The sequence below is a fragment of the Trichosurus vulpecula genome, chromosome 7 (assembly GCF_011100635.1).
Source record: "Trichosurus vulpecula isolate mTriVul1 chromosome 7, mTriVul1.pri, whole genome shotgun sequence".
Taxonomy (NCBI): Eukaryota; Metazoa; Chordata; class Mammalia; order Diprotodontia; family Phalangeridae; genus Trichosurus; species Trichosurus vulpecula.
The window spans coordinates 31085541-31109151 of NC_050579.1; the positions used below are offsets into that span (position 1 = coordinate 31085541).

The window sequence follows — 23611 nt, forward strand, 5'->3', positions numbered from 1 at the left end:
ACCTTGAGACCATTTCTGTAAAGGAGGGACCGGACAGTCACATCAGCATCACGGCTGGGGCATGAGACGCAAAGGCCCCCAGGCAGGCCGCCATTGGGAGCTCAATGCCATTCCCCATGTAGGGGCGTCACTTTAGAGCTGGAAGGGACGCCAAAGGCCATTGCGTCCCCAGTCCTCGGTCATTCCATGGACCCCAAGAGGTCAATGACTCACTCAGGATCACTTGGATGTATTTCCTCTGCTTCCTCCCTTCCTCCTTTGTTGGAGCAGAGGCAGGATGGAGGAGCCCCATGCCCTGGGCTTGGAAAGATACCCCCAAGAAATGCCATTGGGAACATTACCCCATTTCAGATGGCATGTACAATAACATTAAATACCATTTATATGGGCAGCTAGATGGCGCCATAGTGGCGCCAGGGGGGACCTCAGACACTAGCTGTGTGACCCTGTCTGCCTCAGTTTCCTCATCTGTAAAAGGAGCTGGAGAAGGAAATGGCAAACCACTCTAGTATCTTTGCCAAGAAAACCCCAGATGGGGTCAACCACAACAGCAAAAGCATTTATATAGTGCGTTCAGGTTTGCAGGAGGCTTTCCACATGTTATCTCATTTGGGCCTCAAGAGGGAGCTATAATTATGTCCATTTTACAGAGAAGCAAACTGAGTTGCAGAGATGTTAAAGTCATCACACTGCCAGTAAAAGCCAAAGGCTCACTAGGCCTTAAACTGAGGTCCTGCACTCTATCTACTGTGCCATGCTGCTGCTCAGAGACATCCAAATGTCACACAGTCCCCTGGCACTGGCCTGGCTAACAGTGTTTCATGGGTGCATACATTTATAGCTGTATGAGGTCTTAGGGGCCATCTGATCCAATTCCCATTGCCTTTGGCAGATGAGGAAACTGAGGCAGAGACAGGCTATGTGACTTAGCTGGAGTCACACAGCTAGAAAGTGTCCGAGGTGACATTTGAACCTCCAAATTAAGTACCCTATACAATACACCGTGCTGCCTTTCAATAAGTATTTGATTGATTGATTGGCTGGGATTAAAGGTGTGCTCTGAGGTTAGATCAGCAAAATTTTCTTTTTCTCTGATTCCCTCACGGGGATCATGGAACCCATGACCTTGGCCTCATCGGTGCCTGTGTATGTTCAAACCCACCAAATAAAACTCAGCCTAGGCTGAAAAATATACCAAAGTGAACAAAAGCACAGAGCCCACGGCTGCTCCTGATGGAGGGGCTGGCTCTTCAGGGTCAGGCAGGCTTGGAGATGGCCCAAGGCTGTAGCCAGTACAGTGTTCCACATCTCAGTAAGACAGATGCACGATGGCTGTGTCTGCATCAGGGCCACCTCCAGGACTGGATCCCCTGGTCTGCTCAGAAGAGCAGGACCTTTCAGTCCCACCCCGGCAGTCCTAGTGCAGAAACCAGGCCCTCCAGCAGCAGCATCGCGGGTTCTTACCTGAGGATGATCCGCAGGTACTCAATGCCTTCAGCCTCTTCACACTTGATGGACAGAATCAAGTTTCCCAGACTACTGGCGGTACAATAAAAATTTAAATGATCCTAGAAGCAGAAAAGGTACATTAAGTGGAGGAGGAGGGGCAGAGGAACCTGGGGCTGCCTGCCCATCCCTCATTTGCACACTGAAGTCTCCAAAGTCTCAGCCAGGAGCTGAGTGCCCTCAAAGGAATGAGAAGCTTAGGTTTTATGGCTAAAGGGGTGTGTGTGTGTGTGTGTGTGTGTGTGTGTGTGTGTGTGTGTATGTGTGTGTGTATGTGTGTGTGTGTGTGTGTGTGTGTGTGTGTTTTGGAGGTGAAAGTAATTTAGTCTCTTAATTTCTTGCTTTGGTTAAATCTCATTAATTCCTTAAAGTTTATTTCTTTAAAAAGCATCTGATTCTATAACAATGGTTATAAAATTTTTTTTACAATTAAATTTGTATTTGTATGCGAACTTATTTAAATTCTACTTTGTTTACCTAAACTTGACATTTTCTTGACATTTTTAAAATATCAGGTGTCAGTAAGATCGTAGATTGTATGTAGTACTATATTTTTCAGCTTTTTAAAAAACATAACCATTAAGACAAGGCTGCTATTTTCCTTTGGTTAATATTTTTGAATATTCATGCATGTAATTATGTAAATAAATGTTTTCTGCATGAAAAAGGGAGGGTAGAAGACAGGTAGAATGGGCAGGTAAGTCTGAATTATAGAACATGTTTAAAGAGATGCTGTTGGGTAATTTTCAAGCCCTCCATGGCTCATAAAGTGTTGCCAGGTCTGGGTGCTGCTTTGATGGACACATCTGTACACAGATTGTTGTTAATAGTGATGAAATGGCCCTAATTGGCAAGGGAAAGGCACACGAAAGAGGGGGACACACAAGCATGCGGCTTGCTCTGGTGATGAATGACAACCCCCTGAAGTCTTATGCAAGGTAGGTCATGTGGTGAGGTGTTGGTTACCCCATGTTATAGATGAGGGACCATAGGGTCTCAGAGATGGGGTGACCTGGAGGCCATAAGTCTGAGCCCCCAACTTACCCAGGATGCCCCTCTCTAAGAGCCCTGATAAGCAGCTCCCCAGCCTCCCTGACTTCCAGTAAAAGAGCTTCTTCCCTACCATCCCACCTCCCAAGGTGGCCTATTCTACTCTTCTTTTTCAGAAGTTTCTCTTTGGGATCACAGATTTTGAATTCAGGTTCTTTGACTCTTAATCCGGCAAGCTTTCTGCCGGCCCATGTTGACTCTCCCAAGGCCCTCAAGTCTCCCTCTTTCCACCCCCCACTCTGTATCCTGGGGCTGAGCAGGAGATGTGGAGTGCCCCTTCACAGATGGATGAAAGGCCCTCTCCTGTACCCTCCAAGTCTTGTCTTTTCCAGGCTAAATGTCCTCAGGTCCTTCAGCTCATCCTCATCTGGTGGAGTCTCCAGGTCTCTCAACGTCCCAGGCCACTTCCTCCAGACCTTGGGAACGAAGGCTCAGTCAGGGGACCCGACTTACCCTGGCCATGAGACACCCTCTGCTAACTCAGAAGCCTCACTCTTAAAACAAAATGGCACAAAAGTGGGCCCACTATGGCCACACCTAGGGTCATAGCAAGAAGGGACTTCAGAGGCCATGTGGTCTTTTTCAGAGAGGGAAACTGAGACCCAAGAAGATTCAGTAACCTGTGGTCTCTTCCAACTCCGAGCTCCTACAATCATTTGATGACAGCTGATTAAAAAAAGGAATCAGGGCTGGCCCTCTCATTGGACACCAAACCAGTGAGATCCCAGGGAAGGAGGCTTCACTGGGCAGTCACCTCCCAAACACTGGAGCTGAAGGAAAGAAGCGAAGGTATAGATAGCCCTATACACTGAATAACCCAAGTGGTTTCCCTTTTCTTTTCTTTTTTTCCCATTTGTTTTTATAACCTTTTACACAATTAAATTTTTTTTCTTGATGCTGCTACCTTCTTAAGGATCCTTTTCCTTAGGTTGATCACCCAATCAAGTTACTTCTCTGTAAACCATTCCAGCAATGACAGGGATGGAGACATAAACATGAACCCTGCCCTTCTTCCTATATGGAGGGTGAGTCACTACTCCTTGGGGCACTGAGTGTCACCAGTTGTGGTATGCTGGTAAATGTTTAACAACCAGCTCTCTGAAGGGCTGTAAGAGGATTTGGGTGAATGTTTAAAAACCAGCTCCCTGAGGGTGTGTGTGTGTTGGGGAATGTGTAGTAGCACACATTTTAAAATTTAATCTGAAATCTACACCATCAACAAAACAAAAAAACAAGTTCCAATTTGTAGCCTTTGGGGATTTCCAAAGAGGGCATAAATTCTCACAGTGAAAATTTAACAGCCAGCTCTTGGGAGCTAGTTTGAGCTGGCTCCAGCTCACCTCTGTTCACCAGCCATGACCTTGGAGACTTCTAAGAAAGAAGACAGACAAGGAAATTGGGAAAAGGAAGAAAAGAAGGAGGAGGAGGAGGAGGAGGAGGAGGAGGAGAAAGGGATTGGAAGGAAGGGAAGAGAGGATGAGAAGAACAAGAGGAAGGGTCTAGGGCAGGGAGCCAAGAAGAGGGCCCCCGAGCAAGTTGCCTGCCCCCAGGTGGGTTTCTCCCCCAGGCCTGTGGCCTGGCCTCTCCCACTCACCTTCCCTAGAAAATGTTTCCTGTATGCTCGAGCTTCACCCTTGCACTCCAGCCTGTAGCCAAACATGCCGGGGCTGAGGTTTTCCTCCTCCTCCTCGAAGATGCTGCTGTCAGACGATGTTGGCGTGCCAATGTTTTCTGGGTCTTCAATCCAGTAGCCCCCGAACTGGGGCAGGATGACCAGTGGATAAGGGCCTCCTTTTTCCACAATCTGGAAGCAATGAGGGAGTCCCATATTAGTTCCCTCTGGATGCCCTATTGCAATAGGAGGACTTCAGGCGTAGCAACTGAAGGCCAGAGGACAAACCTGAGAGGTTTCATAGACTCAGAGCCTGAAGGGCCTCAGTCACCAGCTAGTCTAATTCTCTCATTTTACAGATAAAGAAACCAAGGCCCAGAGACTTTGACTTAGGAGCATCGGAACATAGGTCTAGAGTTGGAAGAGACCTCAGCAGCCTCATTTTACAGGTGAAGAAACTGAGGCCCAGAGAGTTTAAATGACCTTCCAAGGTCACAGAGTTAGTAAGTGGCAAGGCCAGAATTTGAATTCAACTCCTATAGTGACAAAATCAGTGCTATTTTCATTGTCCCAAGGACTAGGGATGGGGCATTTGTGCCAGAAAAGAGTGGGAGGGTTTCCTTATCCTAATAGCTCTTCCCCACTCTCTGAACTCAACTACCCAGGGTATCCTCAGAATGATTCAAGGTATGGGTTATCAATCCCATGTTACAAATAAAGAAACTAAGAAAGCGACGGACCAAGGTCCCAGGGTGCGTCAGTGATAGAATCAGGACCAAAATCCAGGTCTCTCAACTCTCAGTCCCAAGATGCTTTGCACAGAGACCACCCTTCTCACAGAATCATTGGCAGGGATGACCTTTCTCTCTTTCAGTCACCCCGGATGATTCTCTATAGAACAGTCTGGAACTTAGCTGGTAAGAGGCTCATACTCACCTCATCAATGCTGGGATATGGGATGTAGTCATCCTAAAAGACAAATCAGAAGTCCCCGCTATTATGCCCTGACGGTACACGAAAGATCTCCTTGTGCCTCGAATTATTCTTTAATTTTAAAGGGTTTTATTGATATCGCTTGTTTTTACACCATAGCCCTTTCTAGACAGACCTCCCTTGAAGCTGCAGGTGCGCCTTCCCTTTCCCAAAGAAAAACAGTGAAGCCAAACCACCCGCCATCAGAGATGCCTGACAACTTCTCCAGGTAGAGGCAGAAGGTGTATTTCTTCTTGTCTTCTCGAGTCAACAGAGATAATTACAACGACCCAGAATTCAGCTTGGTCTCATGGTTCTCTTTTATTACACGATTGGAGTCATGTTTACATCACTCTCTTGCCTTCTCTGCCTCCTTCCCTGGTATTAGTTCATAGAGCTCTTCCCAGAATCCTCTGAATTCTTCATACGCATCACTTTCTTGTGGAGCAGGGATTCCCAAATACATTATGTGCCACAGTTTGTTCAGACACTCACCAGTCAATGGTCACACACACAGTTTCTTTTTTCTTTTCTTTGTTTTTCTTTCTTTTTTTATTTTGCTACCATGAATATTCTGAGATATAGGAGACCTTTATTTCTTTCTGACGGTAATTTCCCAACTGCCCTGTGGATGGCCTGACAAAGGAGGATTCCAGGAGCAAAGGGCCAAAAAATCACTCCGAGTTCTGTGCTTTAGGGCAGGTCAGGAAGGGGCAGAAGGGAACACATCCATCCGTGTTTGTTGTCTGACTCATAGACTAATGGGTAGAAACCTAAAAAACCTAAGGGGAACGCTGAGCCCAAATTTCCCATACTTTCTCCTGCTGTTATGGGTTAAATAATAATAAGAAAAGCTAACATTTCTATAGTGCTTACTACGTCCCAGGCACTGTTATATCATTATCTTATTTGACTCTCACAACAATGTTAGCACCAGGTGCTAGTAAATTATCCCCATTTTACAGATGAGGAAACTGAAACAGAGGTTAAGTGACTTGGCCAGAGGTGACCTTTACATAATTTTATTACTCTTCATGCCTTTGCCACTGGGATGTAATCAGCCTTCTCTCTGCGGGAAATGAAGCCTAGACCATGACTTGTGGAATAGTTGCTAAAAATACAGCTAGTAAGTTTCTGAGGCTGAATTTGAGCTCAGGTCTTCCCAACTTCCCGCCTTGTACTCTATCTACTGTATGCCACCTAGCTGCCCCAGCTTCCTATAGATGGTAGCTGACTCTATGCCCTATAGAATGGAAATAGATCGATAGATAGGGGATGAATGGAGTACCCTAAAGGGGGGAGTGGAAGCCCAGCCTCTGTTGAGGTAACCTTACCCCAAGAATCTGTAGCAGGAGCAAATCCTACACCCATTAGATACCAGCTGAATCAGACTCTTACAGATCCTCCCTGACAAGGGCCGACTCCTAGACCGAGAATTCCCTCTCTTTAGCTGGGAGGTGTCTGACCCAAGGTACCAAGAAGTGGGAAAAGGAGGGAAAGAGGTTGCCTGGTCAAGGAGAAGTGAGATGCTACCTGCCACAGCCTCAGTTTCCAATTTGCACTTTGATCCCTAGAGCCATGTCAAGCCCACACTTTCTCACCGTCACCCCCACTCATCTGTTCCGTAACGCACCAGACTGACCAGGCCAGTTACTTAAATGGCTCTCGGTGAAAATCTAAAGGCCAAGCAGGTTGGAGATGGAAAGTTGTACAACGAGGTCCTGACTTCCCATCAGTCAGAGCCCAAATGCTCTGTGTTATGTGCCTGCTGAGAACTACACCCCTCCCCCACCCAATTGAGAAAATCATTCTCCAATCCCGTCCCTCACAGCCCCATATTGACACCACCTCCCCCACTTAGCTCACCTTGTTTTTCTGGGGTCCTGGTTTTTGCTCCTCCAGCTTGATGCCCTGGTATGGCAAAGAAAACATTGAAACCATTACAAAGTTTGTTATTGCTGGCTAACACGGATATATGTTTTGCATGACTTCACATACATAATCGATACCATGTTGCTTGCCTTCTCAAAGGTTGGGGAAGGGACTGAAGGAACAGAGTTAGGAATCCAAAATTTTTAAATAAATGTTAAAATAAATAAAGTATGATTAATTGTGTTTTTAAAGGAAAGTTTTGTGATTGGAGGTGATGGGGGAAGGGGAGAGTCATCCCCATGTCCCTCTGGCGGCCAGTATTCCAGAGCCAAATCTTTATTTGGGGACCCAAACCGAGTGGCACAGCCATCTAATCAATTTAAGCCAATTAATTCAGCACCAACTAGGCCAGGCACTGTGCTAGAGGACAAAGGTTATGTTGGCTGGGAGTCAGGGACAACTGGATTCGAATTCTAGCTGTCACTGGCCAGTTGTATGCATGACCTTGGGCAAACCATGGGATCTTAGATTTAGAGGCAGAGATTTCTTAGAGATCATCCAGCCCAGCCCCTTCTTTTGGGAGAGAAGGAAGCCAAAGTTCAGAGATTTGCACTGACTTGTCCAAGATCACACAGTTAGTAAACGGCAGTTGGGATTTGAACTTTGGTCCCCTGGCTATAAACCCAGTATTCTTCCTGCTGAACACTTCTTACCTCCTCTATAACAGGGGATAACAGGGATAAATAACCCTTTCCCCGCCTACTTCCTAGGGCTGATGTAGGACCCAAGTGAGCTAATAAGACACAAAACCACTTTAAAAATCATACATCCTTCTGCAGATGGAGGGAATTATTTTTCCCAGGAGCCTCTGCTTGGGTCGTTATCAGATTTTCTGCCTATTAAAAAGAATGAACCTGTGCTTGCTCACCCAGCTAGCTCAGTGAATCATGAATCTGAGCTTTCTGATGATTACTGGGAGCAGTAATAAGGTAGAGTGGAGAGGGTCCCGGACTCAGCATCATGAGCCTCGTTTGGGCTCTGTAAATGTCTCGGGGCTGTCTCGTCCTTCGTAAAATCTGGGGGGGTCATGGGATGGGAGGTGGAAGGGACCTTGGAGCTCATTACATCGAAAAACCGTAGCCCACAGACTGAGAGCCAGATTGCAGAAGCCATCTCAGCTGCCCCTTTCTTTTACAGGTGAAGAAACTGAGGTTCAGAGATAATTTATATAGAACTTTAAGGTTTACAAAGAGCTTTATATGCCTTATGACACTTGAACTTCACCACAACCCTGGGAGGACTTATTATTATCCCCATTTACAGGTGAGGAAACTGAAGTCAGTGATACTGACTCACCCAAGGTCAGACAAGTAGCAAGTGGCAGAGCTACTATTTGAACCCAGCTCCTCTGATTCCAAAGCCAGTCTCCATTTCATGTTATTACTCCACCTATAGATCTGAGTTCAACTCTCCCTTCTTGCTAAAGTACTATCTGTGTGATTGGGGGCAAGTTAATCAACTAATTAATAAACATTTATTAAGTTCCTATTATGTGCCAGTCACTGTGCCAAGCACTAGGGTTATAAAGAGAAACAAAAGACAATCCCTGTGCTCAAGGATCTTGTAATCTAATGGAAGCCCCTGCCTCCAAAGAGCTTGTAATCTAATGGAAGCCCCTGCCTCCAAAGAGCTTGTAATCCAGTGGAAGTCCCTACCATTCTCTGGACCTAGGCTCCCACCACTATAAAGCAAGAGGGTTGGATTCAATGTTTTCTAAGGCCCCTTCCAGTTCTCTAGTTCAAGAGAATGAAACATTCCAAACACACTCTTTATTGGCCTGGATATGCAGAGAGCAGTGGGGAGCAGTGTTCTCTGTAACTGGAACTTTTCCAATCAGGGTTGCCTCCTTCACCCCAATTTACCCCCACTCTCTGCAGCAATGGGAGAGTATTTTTAGGAAGCAGCCAGGTTGTGGGAACTGCCCCAGGGAGATCCTGCTCTCTGCTGTGCAGGGCCAGGGCAGGGGGAGGTATGGGTAACGAGGCAAGTGCCAAGTGGGGTCTGTATTAGGTGTGATACCAGGAACTGCGCTGACTTCTGGTCAGCCCGTTTCCCAACTCTACTTCCTTGCCCCACCCAGATGCAGCAGATAAGGCTCTATAATTAGAATTAAGGAGACTCTGATTCAAATCCCGCTTCATACACTACCTGGGTGAATCTGCACAAGCCTTTTAATTTCTGTGACTCATTTTCCCCATCTGTAAAATGAGGGGGTTGTGCTTGATGACCTCCAAAGTCCGTTTCAGCTCTAAATCTAGGCTCCTTTGTTCCTAGAGCTCCATGTTAATCATTAAGTTGAAATGTGGCTGCTTTTTAGTTACCACAAGACCCCGATTTCCTGGAATGCTTGAGGATTAAGAGGCTTTGGGTAGTTGGATTTTATGATCAGGCAGATTAGTAATCAGCAGCCTTTTTTGTTTTAGCCCTCACTGAAAAGGTTCCTAAAATGTATCAGTCTGTTCTCTGGGTCCTCGAGTACCTCTCTATGTCCCCAAATCTTTCTTTGATGAGGAAGGATCATGCCGACTCCCTGAGACTCTCATTATAAGCATCACCAGTCACCATAGGGGACGAACACTGGAGATGGAGGTCTTTTGCTATTCAGTCATTTCAGCTGTATCTGACTCTTGGTGACCCCATTTGGGGTTTTCTTGGCAGAGATACTGGAGTGGTTTGCTATTTCTTTCTCTGGCTCATTTTACAGATGAGGAAACTGAGGCAAACCAGGTAAAGTGACTTGCCCTGGCTCACACAGCTTTAAGTATCACAGGCAAGATTTGAACTCAGGAAGAAGTCTTCCTGATTCCAAGCTTAGTGCACCATCCACTGCCCCAGATAAGGTCTAGATTTTCAAAAATGACTCCAAGTCTTTTTTCCCTGCAACTCTATGTTAGATACCAGTGAGGGTGACTAAAATTCAGGAGTATGCTTATTTCTAAAATCAGACACATTTTGACTACACTTATCATCCCTGGGCCTTCCCAGACCATAATGCCCTTCCCTGAAAACCACTCCCCAACGTGTGTCTTACCCTAGGAGAATGTAAACTCCTTGAGGGCAGGGATGGCATTGCTTTCGTATCAGAATCCTTGGTAGTACTGTGCTGGAGTATTCCTTTAATGTTCCTTTATATTATATTTCCATTAATAAATGTTCTTTTAATTAATAAATAATTCCTTTAATAAATATTCTATCCATTAACATGTTTATTCATCTGCCATGACCAAGAACAAACAAAACTCTGACCTTTAGCTTGTAGGTGTGGCACATTCCCAAATGGATGCTCACTCCTCCTCTCCCAGCCAGCCTGGGCTCCTGGAAGTCCAGGGAAGAAGCGATCTCTTCCCATGCCAAAGTAACTGCTCATCCCTCTGTGATTCTCTCCCTATGTTAACCTTCTCTCCTGTATTGTAGCGGCCCACGTAGGTACCTCCTATGAGACTGAGGTCCCCAAGGCCAGAGGGGTGTCTTACCCTTCTCTGCACCTCCCTCCAAACACTTCCATGTCTGAGACGATGCTCAGTGAGTGCTTCCAGGATGAGGGACAACAGCTCAGTGCCCAATGGTGCCAGGCATCACTGTGGTTGAGTTTCCATTCATTGGGGTTCTGCAGGTGGTATGTGTATGGGGTAGGGTGGGGTGGGGGGCAAGAGGGAAAGAGGCTCACAGGATCATAGAATGAGAGCCAGAAGGGACCTTGGAGGTCTTCTAGGCCAATCCCCTCATTTTACAGATGGGAAAACTGAGGCACAGAGAATAAAGTGCCTCTACCACTCTAGTCACTTTACCAAGCTGAGTGGCCTCAGATAAGGTGATCAGAAGGTTACCTCTTCTTTTGATATTGGCCAAGAGTGTGTGGAGAGCCCCTCCTCCCCAAGGGTTGCTGCTTCAGTTCTGAAGAAGCCTTCTAGCCCAGCACAAGCCTGCTTGCTGGTGGTGTCAGAACTAGAACCGCTGTGGCATGCAGGTAAAGAAGCGGGCTGAGTCAGGAGTGGCTCCCCTTTGCCTTGGATCTTCTGGGTGGGTGAAGGAGATGGTAGATCCGCCCCCCCAAGCCAATCCAAACCCTGCCCTTCCTTTCAGCAACAATCTTCCTCTCAAAGCTTTTCCTGAACCCAAGTCAAGCCAAATTTGCACTTCTCCAGAACAGCAGAATCCAAATAGAATCTAGCACTTGGGGTGGCCTTCTGCCTCAGTTTCCTTAGATATGAAATGGGGATAATACCACCTGAAGTATCTGCTTCACAGGGTCCTTGTGAGCAACCAAGGGAATAAATCTCTGCCAACTTTAGAGAGCTATAAAATGGACCAGATCTATCATTTCCTTGGTGTAAGGGACTCCCTCCAATGATGCAAATCAGCATAGGCTCTGAAATGTCTCTTCGTAGAGCCCTGCCCAGGGTCACATAGCCTGGATACATCAGAAATGGGACTGGAATTCAAGACTTTCTTCTCTGAGCCCTGGTCTCTATCCACTAGGCTACACTGTCTCTCTTTATCATCATCATCATTATTGTTATTAATTATTATTATGTTTCCTGTATTGTTCTTGAGAGATGTGTGATGTTCTTAAATCTTATCTCCCTAATGAACTGTAAACTCAAGAGCAGCGATGTATCCTATATGGATAGAGCACCGTGCCTGGAGTCAGGAAGACCTGAGTTCAAATCCAGCCTCTGACACTTACTAGCCATGTGACCCTGAGCAAGTCACTGGACCACTGTCTGCCTCAGTTTCCTCATCTGTAAAATGGGGTTGTTGTGAAGATCAAATGAAATAGTAATTGTAAAGTGCCCTGCACCGTGCTTGGCACATAGTAATCATCACATAAATGTTAGCTATTACTTTTATTATTATTATGTTTTTTTTTCTCCAACTTTCAACTTGGAAATTAGAAAGACATAACTACCAGTGCCAGCTTTGCCCTGGACTAGAGTCATGACTTAAGAGCTGGAGGGGTCCTGAGAGGCCTCCTCATCCTGGAATCTGTTGCTGTTATAGGGGACCTTGGACAACGCCTAGGCCAACTCCCCCATCTGGCTGTTTGTCAGGAAATCCAAGCGCCTTCAGGTAGTGAGCGTCAGAGGCAGGATATGAACCCAAGTCTTCTGGCTCAGAAGTCAGGGCTCCTTCCATAACACCACGCTGCCTCCTGTGTGATCATGGGCCTCAGCTTCCTCCTCTGTGAAATGGGGAGGTCGGACCAGATGTTCTGCAGGGTCACTTACAGACATTCTCAGATTTTGAGCCTTTCAGACCAAAAGACCTTTAGCAGAGAGGGTTCTTTTTCATTCTTCAATGAAGAAGAATGAATGTGTCCCGGAACATGGAAATAAACATGAGGCTTCCTGCATCTTCCTCGACTATCCCAACATAATACTTCTAAGAAAATGTTTATAGTTTTCAAACTGCTTTACACATTATCTCATTTGATTCCCATGACTCTGTAAGATAGGAGCTATTTTTCTGATTTTACAGATGAGGAAATGGAGGCCAGAAGAAGTTAAGTGACTTACTTGCCCTGGGTCACATGCAAGTAAGTATCCGAGGTAGGATTTGAACCCAGGACTTCCTGATGTGGAGTTGGGGGACCTGGATTCGAATCCTACTCTTCCTCTCACTACCTGGGTCATTTTAGCTGGATTGGACTGGCTGATCTCCAACGTCCTTTCCAGCTCTAAATCTAGGATCCGATGCCCCCATCAGACCCAATAACCCAGCACTTTACCTGCCAAGTCACCCTGACTTCCAATAAGTATGGAAGCCACTCAACTGTGGGGCTAAAAGGAACTCAGACATAGAGGTGTCTTTTTTTTCCAGGTCCTGGATCCACATAACCCACCACCAGGGGGCACACTGGTGAGTTTCCCAATACTGGTGGGTTCCATGTTAGTGTCTACCTGTCAAGAGTCTCTCTGTTCTGGAGCCCAGTGGCCCCATCGCTCAGTCCTTCAAGCATCTATTAAGCACTCACGAGATGCTTAATCCAGTTCCAGGTGATTGGAATACAAGTACAAAAAATAAAGCCGTCTCTGCACCCAGGGAGCTGACATTCTAATAGGGTCAGGGGGGGACAACCCCATGGCTGGGACACCTACCTGCATCTTCTCCAGCATCTCGAAGAATTCTGCAGACTGTAAGACAAAAGAGGGGAGGGGTGAAAAGGGAGAGAGAGGTCAGTGAAACTGCCTAGGAAAATCTTTTCTCCTCCTGCCAGGAGCAAAAAGTGGCAGACGCTGGACAGAGACGGAATTAATTTGAAACATGAGAAAGGATAATTAGATTTTGTCTTTACTGGGCTTGAAGACCAAACTATTCTCCTTGAAAAAAAAAAACAAAAAGTTGATGATGTTGGCCAGTCCTAAGGCAGAGATGGGGAGGGGGAGGCTCCCAGGGGGCCGGAGCTCTGGGCAGCAAGCTTGTTCTAGGCCAACCAGTGAGCCCTTTGGGGGCAGATGGCTACAGCAAGGCTCCAGGCTGTCTCAGGGAGCCAAGGCCATTAGCCCAACCTGTTGAGAGAAAGCCTGGGTGAGCACAGCTAGCACGGGCAAAGGTTTAGGCCTACAACAGGGCCAGGAGCTCAGGGGGGTAGGGGGGTGATGTTATGTACTATTTGGGGTCTCATCCAGATGGAAAACCCCCAAACCAGCTTCTTCCCTTCTTGAGGGGATGCTAGGGATTGTCCCAGACATCCCTGGTGATGTCCAGAAGAAGAGGGCAAGGAAATGGGGAAGTAGGGAGCTCTGGGGACAATCAACCCCTCCCCTGCAGGTACTGATACACCCCATCCCTTAGAAGACAAGCTAAGACAATGAGCTCTTCCCGCAAATCAGAGACTCAATCATTCAATAAACATTTATTCAGGACTTACTATGTGCAGGGTGAAGAAGGTGCATTGGCTCAAAGGATGGGCCAAACCATTGATGAAGCTTTTCTTGCAATCAGAGGCTCAATCATTCAGTCAATCAACAAGCACTCATCAAGTACCTACTATGTGCAATAAGACACTGAGCTGGGTGCTGAGTATACAAAGACAAAAGCAGAAACACTTCCTGCCCTCTAGAAGCTTACTTTCTATTATCAGTAGTGTGCACTAGACAAGTGTCAATAGGTTAGTGACTTTCTGGAGGGTGGGAAGGGAAGGAAAGCTCGTTTGGGGGAAGGAAGGAAGGGAGGGAGGGAGGAAGGAAGGGAGGGAGGAAGGGAGGGAGAGAAGGAGGGAAGGGAGGGAGGAGGAGAGAGAAGAAGGGAGGGAGGGAGGGAGGAAGGAAGGAAGAAAGGAAGGAAGGAAAGGAGGGAGGGAAGGAAGGAAGGGAGGGAGGGAAGGAGGGAAGGGAGGGAGGGAGGGAGGAAGGAAGGAAGGAAGGAAGGAAGGAAGGAAGGAAGGAAGGAAGGAAAGAAAGGAGGGAGGGAGGGAGGGACGAAGGAAGGGAGGGAGGGAGGAAAGAAGCAAGCAGCATGGTACAGTGAATAGACCATTGACTTTTGAGTCAAAGGACCTGAGTTCAAATCTCAACTCTCACACTACCTACATGACCTTTGGACCTCTGTGGTCCTCAGTTTCCTAGACTGCAAAGGGTGATAGTGGATGAGGTAACTTCTGAGATCCTTTACTGCTCTAGAGCTATGACCTGGGGAGGTGGCATGGTGGATAGAGTGCAGTGGAGTCAGGAAGAGCTGAGCTATTCCATTTCCATGATGCTCCCTGGAGGGAACCCTATCCTTACCCTCATTCCATGCGCATGGTGGAATGACTTAGCAAGAACCCCAGCTCCATCTGGACCATCTCAGCTTGGTGCTGAAACCCCCAAAACCCATAGAGTTGCAGAGGTCGAGCCGGAGGGGTCCTTTGAGGTCCCTGAGTCAGCCCCTCCCCCAATTTTACAGATGAAGATGTTGAGACCCAGACAAAATGAAGTTATTCACCTATGAACACAACACTAGTACAGCCCCAGATCTTCCTGAGACCAAGTGTGTACACATTCTCTCCTTTATGGCAGGCTGCCTCTCAAAATCCACAAAGGCCACGATCTAGAAGCAGATGGCCGGGTCCCCAGTGCCAAAGTTAACAAGGCAGTCTCGGCTGGGCCTGCGGCCACCTCTCCGTGACTCAGTTGGCTTTCCAAGCAGGCAGTTACTGTTTTCCCATAAGAACGAGCTTCATTTTCCATTCAGAAGCACAGTGAGTAAGCGGGATGGCTTGGGGTGGGAGATTCTGCCATTGGGACCAAACGACAAAATCCCTATTGGCAGAGGCCACAGGGGCAGCACCCAGTGAGAGACCCGAGCTAGCCAGCCCTGGTCCAGGATAACAGGGCATTGCATGAGGTCTCCTTGAGTTGGAAGGAGGGGGCATCCCCTCCCCCACTTTTGGTGGCCAGGAAAGCCAGGACACCAGACTGGTTTTCCAAACAGGAACATAACGCGGCAACTCTCTCACTGAGCTGTCTAACTTATTATTAGCAACAGCCGTTGCCGCCTGGGAGGGGACCCGCTGCCAGTTTTCCTCACTGCAACCACCACTTTAGCAACTTGACAAGTCAACCATGAAATAATTGCCCAGAACTCAAGCTTGACATACAAAATCATAGCCTGGGATCAGTGTTTCTGTTTAAGTCCCTCCCCAGCCTTAAGAAACCAGGCCTGTCCTTCTTAAAGGCAAAGCCAACCTCTGGAGGGAAAGCCTGGATCCTAGACTTGGGAGTGACCTTCAAGCTCAAGGAATCCTAGCCCCACCCAAACCAAAATGATCATTTCTTAAGGGCCTCCTGTACGAAGATGAAGGTTACATAAGACTCAGTCCCTGCCCTCATGGAACTCCTAGACAAGGAGGGGGAGATGACATTAGTAATTGTGTCTGACTTGTGACCCCATTTTGGGGGTCTTCTTGGCTGAGATACTGGAGCGGTTTGCAATTTTCCTTCTCCAGCTCATTTTACAGATAACAAAACTGAGGCAAATGGGGCTAAGTGACTTGCCCAGGGTCACCCAGCCAGGAAGTAGCTGAGGCCACATTTGAACTCAGAACTTCCTGATTCCAACCCCAGTGCTGTATCCATTGCACTGCCTAGCTGCCCTTCTATTACAACTGACTACAGAAATGGTCCCAAACCACAATCTAAGAAAATTTCAAGGAGAAGATGGTTAAAAGAGACCATGCATCTATCACACCTTACATACATGACCTCATTTAATCCCCACAATGCTCCTGTAACCTAGGGGCTCTATTTTTTCCCAGGTGATAGATGAGGAAACAGAGTTGCCCACCATGATGCAGCTTCTGTCAAAGGCAGAATTTGAACCCAGGTCTTCCGTATGCTAACTTGTTAACACCACAGTGCTTCTTAAGGAGGAGGATCACAAGGAGAACTGGGGGGAAAGATGCTCAAGGCACGAAGTCCTACTGGGAGCAGGCTGTTACTGTTACTCACTGACTTCCTTAATGGAGGAGCACATTATTCTGCCTCACTACTTCAAGAGTTCCTCATGGCCCACTCATCCCATGGTGCCACCAAAAGAAAAAAAAAAGAAGGGAAGATGGCATCTAACTTGGGCTTCCCATATAGCTGCCTCTGCCTGCTAAAAGAGAACACCAGATCTGAAAGCACTGGGAGGCATGATTCTCAGTGGGGGGTGAGGGTGGCTGGGCTACTGAGCCAGAATCCTGGCACTGGGCACACCTCGGGGAGAGGGCTCAGCAGATTAGTGCGGTAAGATGATAAGACCAAGGTCATAGGTTCATGCTACATGTTCTGATTGACAGAATCAATGATAGAAACTTGAATTTCAAATCAGAGACCCTGGGTCCAAATTTGGGTCCTGCTGTGATTGGAGGCACCATCGTGGGGTGGGAGTAGAGAATAAAGGACAGAAAGAGGGCTAAATTTAGAGCCAGAAGACCTGGGTCTTGGCTCTGCCCTGACTACCTGGGTGATCTTAGGTAAGTCACTTCTACTTAGTTTCCTCACCTGTAACATGAGAGGATTGGACTTGAAAGCCTCTGAAGTCCCTTCTAGCTCTGAACAGACGATCCTATTTACTACCTGGGTGACTGTGGGAAAGTCAGGCAACCTCTTCAGGACTCAGTTTCTTCACTTATAAAATAAAAGGGTTGGACTAGATGCCTTTAAGGGGCTTTCCAGTTCCAAGTCTAGGATCATACTTACTACCTGGCTTTACCTACTGGAGACGCCGTTTTCTTGTTTGTAAAATGAGGAACTTAGACTAGATCAATCAACCAACAAGCATTTATTAAGTGCCTACTATGTGCCAGGTAAAAAATAAGGGGCTTGGACCAGATCAATCAATCAATCAACCAGCATTGATTAAGCACCTCCTATGTGCCAGGTAAAACCAAGGAGCTTGGACTAGATTAATCAATCAACTAATAAGCATTTATAAAGCACCTACTATGTGCCAGGCATTATACTAGGCACTGGGGATACAAAGACAAAAAGAGTAACTCTTGCCTTCAAGGAGCTTACATTCTCTGGGGAAGACAACCTATAAATATTTGTCTATGCAGAATGAATATATCCAGAGTAAATACAAGACAAACACGAGGTTGTTAGAGAGAGTGGGCACTAGCCTGCCCTAGAGCCTGGGTCAGAAGATCTTGGGATCAGAGATCTTGGCAGACATTAGCCATGGCACCCTAGACAAAGCACGTGGCTCCACTTTCTCCGTTGTAAGCCGGGCACAGGAACATTTGCTCTACCTGCTTCACAGATGTGTCTAAGAAAAGTGCTTTGCAAACCTCAAAGTACAATAGTAACGTGAGTCATCATTAATGTCACTCGATGAACATAAATTGCCCCATTAATCCCGATGAGCCATCCCCTTCCTTGGAGGCAGAGTGAAAACACTTAAGAGATCGTGAAGTGTTCAGCAAGAGCCATTCTCACTAATGGAAAACCAAGTCCTTGGAAGGAGGGAGAACATCACTAGAGTCATCTTCATGGATAAAAGGCAGCCTATGCTTCTTGAAGTGAAGCCAGATGGGAAAAAGGGACAGGGTCGGGGAGGGGGAGTTGTCTTTGGAGCTCCTCTCCCAGTGCCTAGCCTGTCACAGGGCTCTCTATCCAACTGTTGCTTCTCTCGGCAGTTCCATCCAATCCAACCCAACCCACTGAGTTATTAAGCACCATCCTGAGGAGATAGCCCCAGCCTTGATGGAGTTTACACTTCATTAAGGGGATAAGACAATAGAGAGAGCTTTAATAAGTAATATTCTCAATCAACAAGCATTTATCAAGCACTTAGTGTATACCAGGCACTGTGCTGAACACTAAGGACATGAAGGCAAAACCAGATTGGTCCCAACCCTCAAGGAGCTTACATCTGGCTGGCCCATCCACCTGCTAGATTTCATATTCATTATTCCTTCCTTCCCCCTCATTCCCCTTATGATTAGTGCTTTCTCTCCCTAAATTACATTGCATTTATTTTATTATGTCTCCCTCAATAGAACAGGGCAAGAGATTTTTTGGTTTTTGTTTCTTTAGTGCTTGGCACAATGCCTGAATAAAGGAACAAATAAAAAAAGGCATTTATTAAGTGCTTACTGCGTGTAAAGGACTGTAATGGGAACTGAAAAGTAAGACAGTCCCTATTTTGAAGGAACTCGTATTCTAATGGGGGGAGACAACACATGGCGGCGGGGGGGGGGTTCAGTTGCGAGTCAGATGGAAAAGTCCTACAGTCCTTAGGCTGCATATTTTGCCAGGCATATAGTAGGTGCTTAATAAGTGCTTATTGATTGTTCTTATCATCTTTCCCCATTTTAGTCCATCCTGTATATAGCTCCCACCACTGCCAGATCTATCTGCTAAAACATTCCTGTTATCCAGTCACTTGCCTGCTCAAGAACCCACAATGGCTGGGGATTCCCCTTGGGACTGAACCATTCATTTATAAGTTAATCCCATCCATTAAAAAAATCAAACTAAATGAAGCAGCCCCAGATTCCTGACTGAATCAATCAAATATTTACTGAGCATGTCCTCTGTGCTTGGCAGAGGACCCAACAGTGGTGGTAAACTTGACATATGCAGAAAACAGCAAGGAAACCTGCTGGCCTAGATTGGAGGGGGCACTTGGCTGGGTGGAACAGAAGGAAGATAAACCTTAAGCCAGAGGCCCTAACACTCCCTGGCTGGGGGACCATAGGCAGGTTAGGTAACCTCTCCGGGCCTCCATGGGAGAAAAGGAAAACTTACATTGCAGGCCTCATGTGGGCTGCGTTGAGAACAGCAAATTCAAGCAAGATCAACACAAAGTATTATCATTCCTTCTTTCTTGTTCTTTCAATTAAATCCCTAATTTCAAGGTTACCTCCTCCAGGAAGCTTCAGCTGATTGACTGCCAAGGGTAATAGTTACCTGCCTCTTTTGGCTTTCCATAGTCCTTGGCTTGACAAATTCCTTAATGAATGTACTTATCAAAATAAGTACTAACTAACCCTAACCTAATGCATTTCTTTCCCATTTCCCATCCTTCCTTCTCTCCTTCCTTCCTTCCTTCCTTCTTTCCTTCCCCTCTCTCTCTCTCTCTCTCTCTCTCTCTCTCTCTCTCTCTCGTTGTGTCCCCATTAGGGCCAGTGAGGTGGTTCAGTGGAGAGAGTGCCCAGATTAGAATCGGGAAGGCTTATCTTCCTGAGTTCAAATCCAGCCTCAGACATTTACTAGCTTTGTGTCCCTGGGCAAGTCACTTAACCCTGTTTGCCTCAGTTTCCTCATCTGTAAAATGATCTGGAGAAGGAAATGCCAAACCATTTCAGTATCTCTGCCAAGAAAATCCCAAATAGAGTCACAAAAGAGTCAGACATGACTGATATGACCTAACGACAACAACAGTCCCCATTTAGAATGGAAGCTCCCTGAGGGCAGAGCCAGTGTATTATCTTTCTTTGTATTCCCAGCACTTAGCACATTGCTTAGCATAGTGTCTCAGAAGATAGAGCACTAGACTCAGTCAGGAAGACCTGAGTTCAAATCCTGCCTCTGACATTTGCCAGCTGTGTGACCCTGGGCAAGTCACTTAAACTGCTGTCTGCCTCAGTTTACCCATCTCTTAAATGGGGATAACAAAAGCACATACCTCCCAGGGTTCTTGAGAGAATAAAATAATATTTATAAAGCATTTTGTAAACCTTAAATACTATTATTAATATAATAATTACTGTTATTACTATAATTGCTGATGTTATCAATATAATAATTATTATTATAATTGCTGATATTATTAATATAATAATTATTGTTATTATTATAATTGCTGATATTATCAATATAATAATTACTGTTATTACAATTGCAGATGTTATTAATATAATAATTATTGTTATTATTATAATTGCTGATATTATTAATATAATAATAGTTATTGTTATTATTATTTGCCTCCTGGCTTTGGGGAACAAAATGATGGACTCAGTTTGGGTAAGTTGATTAATACAATCAAAGAATATTACAATTGGAAAGGAGCCTAAAGATCATCTAGTCTGTGTCTCTTATTGTACAGAGAAAGAAGCTAAAGTGGGGGTGGGGGAAGGGAGGAGTTGACCTTCACGAGGTCACAGAGGTGTGAAGTTACAGAGTCAGTGTTCAAGGTCAGGTCCTGCCACCATACTATGACAGAGCCCAGGGTGCTGAAGACCACTCAGTATTGGCCACCTGGCATCCCTAGCATCCCAAAAGCAGCAGGTTGGAGGCTTACACCTCGGAAACTGCCACCACCAGTTAGGGGTCCATCACTGGGATACTTCAATGAATCACAAAGATGTTCATCGATAGTCGTTCACTCACCCAATCGTTCCACAAACATTTCATGAACACCTCCTCTGTACAAGGTCCCAGGATAATATAAACATGAATATGAAATGCTCCCTGCCCTCTTGGACCTTACAGTCTAGTAGAGCCATGAAGCATGGACGTGAATTACCATAACAAGAAGTGGACTGAGGCCGTGAGGAGCTGTTGGAGCTAGGAGCAGGGAAAGATCACATCTGGCTAGAGAGCAATCAGGAAGACCTTCCCGGAGGGGGCGGCATTTGAGCTGGAGCTTGAAGTTAAGATTCTGACAGGTAGAGATCAGAAAGAAAGGCATTCCGGGTATAGGGAATGGTGTGAGCAAAGGCCCGATGAGCAAAAGGAAAGATGTGCCCAGGACCTGCCGTGGCCTGCTTGTGATGACCATCAAAAGTCTCGGTTTTCTTATTCATCCAAACACCCATCCCTTCTGCTGGAGGGGAGAAGGGGCACAGATAATAATATCCAATTCAACATTTATTAAGTGCCTACTGTATTGCAAGGAACCAGGCCAGGCAAAAATGAAATCGTGCCTGCCCTCAGGCAGCTTATATTCTACCGCAGTGACTACAACACGTGTGCAGACATTAAGTGAATAGAAAATAAATTCAGGAAGGGGAAAGCACTAATAACTGGGAAGGGGGATCAGGATTCATTTAAGTGGGGCCACCTGAGCCCTGAAGGAAGATGCCAGGCTGAGGAGTTGGCATTTTATCCAAAGCTACTGAAGGATTTAGAACAGGGGAGTAACATGGCTGGGCCTGTGTCTTAGAAATATTCATTTGGCAGGTGTGTGGAGAAGCACTGTCTCCCGGGAGCCAGACCTGTACACAGGGGACTCCCAGGAAGAAAACTCCCTCCACTATCCAAATGAGCAACTTCTTGGTAACGTGGAGGCTGAGAGTCAGCTGTACTTGCCCAGAGATGGGACATAAACTCAGGTTTTCTTGCCTTTGAGGACAGCCCTTAATAAATGCTTGTTGAGGGGCAGCTAGGTGGTGCAGTGGATAGAGTACCCGCCCTGGAGTCAGGAGGACCTGAGTTCAAATTTGGCCTCAGACACTTACTAGCTGTGTGACCTTGGGCAAGTCACTTAACCCTGATTGCCTTAAAAAAAAAACTTAATGTTTATTGATTGATTAATTGATTGTACCCACTGCACCAGGCTGAGTCTCATGGCCCTAACAGGGGTCAACATTTATACTTCACCTTAAAGTTGGCAAAGCACTGCATGCACATTATCCCACTGGAGCCTTGCGAGGGCCCGATGAGAACAAGCTACAATTGCTTTTAATCCCCATTTTATAGATCCAAAGAGGCAGCTGGAGAGCGTCAATTGCTTATGATTGCATGGCTGGTAACAGTCACAGGTAGGATTTAAACCCAGGTTTTCCCGACTCTAGGTTCAATGCTCTAACCAGTGCACCCCACTGCCTTCCCAACTGCTCTGAGGCACCATGGCTCACTTGGACTGTCTAGCCTTCCCAGTCAGCAGAGTCTGTGGGCAGTTGGCCAGTCCCTGGCTTGGGACCGAGGTTACTTTTGAGTTCATCCCTTCCAGGGCCATCCTTGAGGCAGGATGCCATGGCGGGAAGAGACTGCAGGAGAAGGGAGGCAGATGCATTTGTGACTGGTCTGGTCACCCACTCAAAAAGGGAGATGCCCTTTTGGCAAGATGGGCACCTCCGGCCAGATGGAAAACCAACTAGAAAATCTGTCCTTCTCACTTCCCCCTGAAAAGCAAACACCGCCCAGTGAGTTGGCACAGCCTCAGGCTGTAACCATGTTCCTCGGAGGATTTTAGGATTAGAAACAGCATGGTCTCTGTGTGAGTCTGGAGTCAGAGGACCTGGGTTCAAGTCCCGATCTGCCCCTTCCTAATCCTATGACCTTGGGAAGGTGACTCCTCTGGGTGTCAGCTCCTCCTCTATCCAATGAGGGGAGTTGGCTGAAATGACCTCTGAGATTCTTTCTAGCTCCAAATGCATGATCTGGTAACTGAGTTCAACCCCTCATTTGACAGGGAGAAATAAATAAGTGTAAAGAGATGAAGTAGTACCTAAGGTCAAAGAAGTAGCTAGCAACAGAACAGGGCTGTACAGCTGGGTCACGGAGTCCCAGAACCTCACCCGGGTGGCACTGAAGACAAGAGCTAAGGAGATGTCTAAGGTGGGGGCTGCAGGGGAGCACTTCCACACCCCAGCCTCCCCACCTGGCTCCTGCCACCGGGAAGCACCTCTCCCCTCTCCCCTCCTCCACTCTTCTCTGGACTACAGCCTTCCTGGCCCTCCCCCACCCCACACACACACACTCACACGCCCCTCGGGCTCCTCCCTCCTCTGAGGCTGACATGCCAACACAACACTGTGTGGAAGCAAGCAGCTGCCAGGGTACCAGGGGCTGCCTGCCAAATGTCAGCTCCAGGGAACTCAGGCTCCTTCTCCAGGGGGGCCTTGTGGGCATCACATCCCTGACTGGGGCAGGGGCAACTTACCAAAATGCTCCTTAGGAAATCCATCATCTTCCTCCCCCAGTCCCTCTGCCTTGGGCAGCTAGGGGAGCCTCTCCTGTCCCGCCCCAAGGATCGAAGCAGCCTGTGCTGGTGTCTTAAAGCCACTTCCTCAAGATCAAACAAGGAAATGCTGGGTTTGGGCATCTGCCCAGGACTGTCCCTCCACACTGACTCGCTCTGACCTTTGACCCCACCCCTGGGCTGCCAGATGCTGGATGA

The 23611-nt window shown here is 46.8% G+C and overlaps 1 protein-coding gene across 2 annotated transcripts in view; it reads right to left on the reverse strand.

Moving 5' to 3' along the window:
• RAP1GAP2 (RAP1 GTPase activating protein 2) overlaps positions 1–23611 on the reverse strand; it is a 229139-nt gene that overhangs the window by 56992 nt on the left and 148536 nt on the right. For both annotated transcript variants that reach the window (XM_036766695.1, XM_036766694.1), the window contains 5 exons: positions 13171–13206; positions 7007–7051; positions 5105–5137; positions 4151–4360; positions 1465–1568 (listed from right to left, as the gene is read on the reverse strand). In XM_036766695.1, the coding sequence (XP_036622590.1) occupies positions 1465–1568; positions 4151–4360; positions 5105–5137; positions 7007–7051; positions 13171–13206 (428 nt within the window). The remainder of the gene's footprint in view (positions 1–1464; positions 1569–4150; positions 4361–5104; positions 5138–7006; positions 7052–13170; positions 13207–23611) is intronic.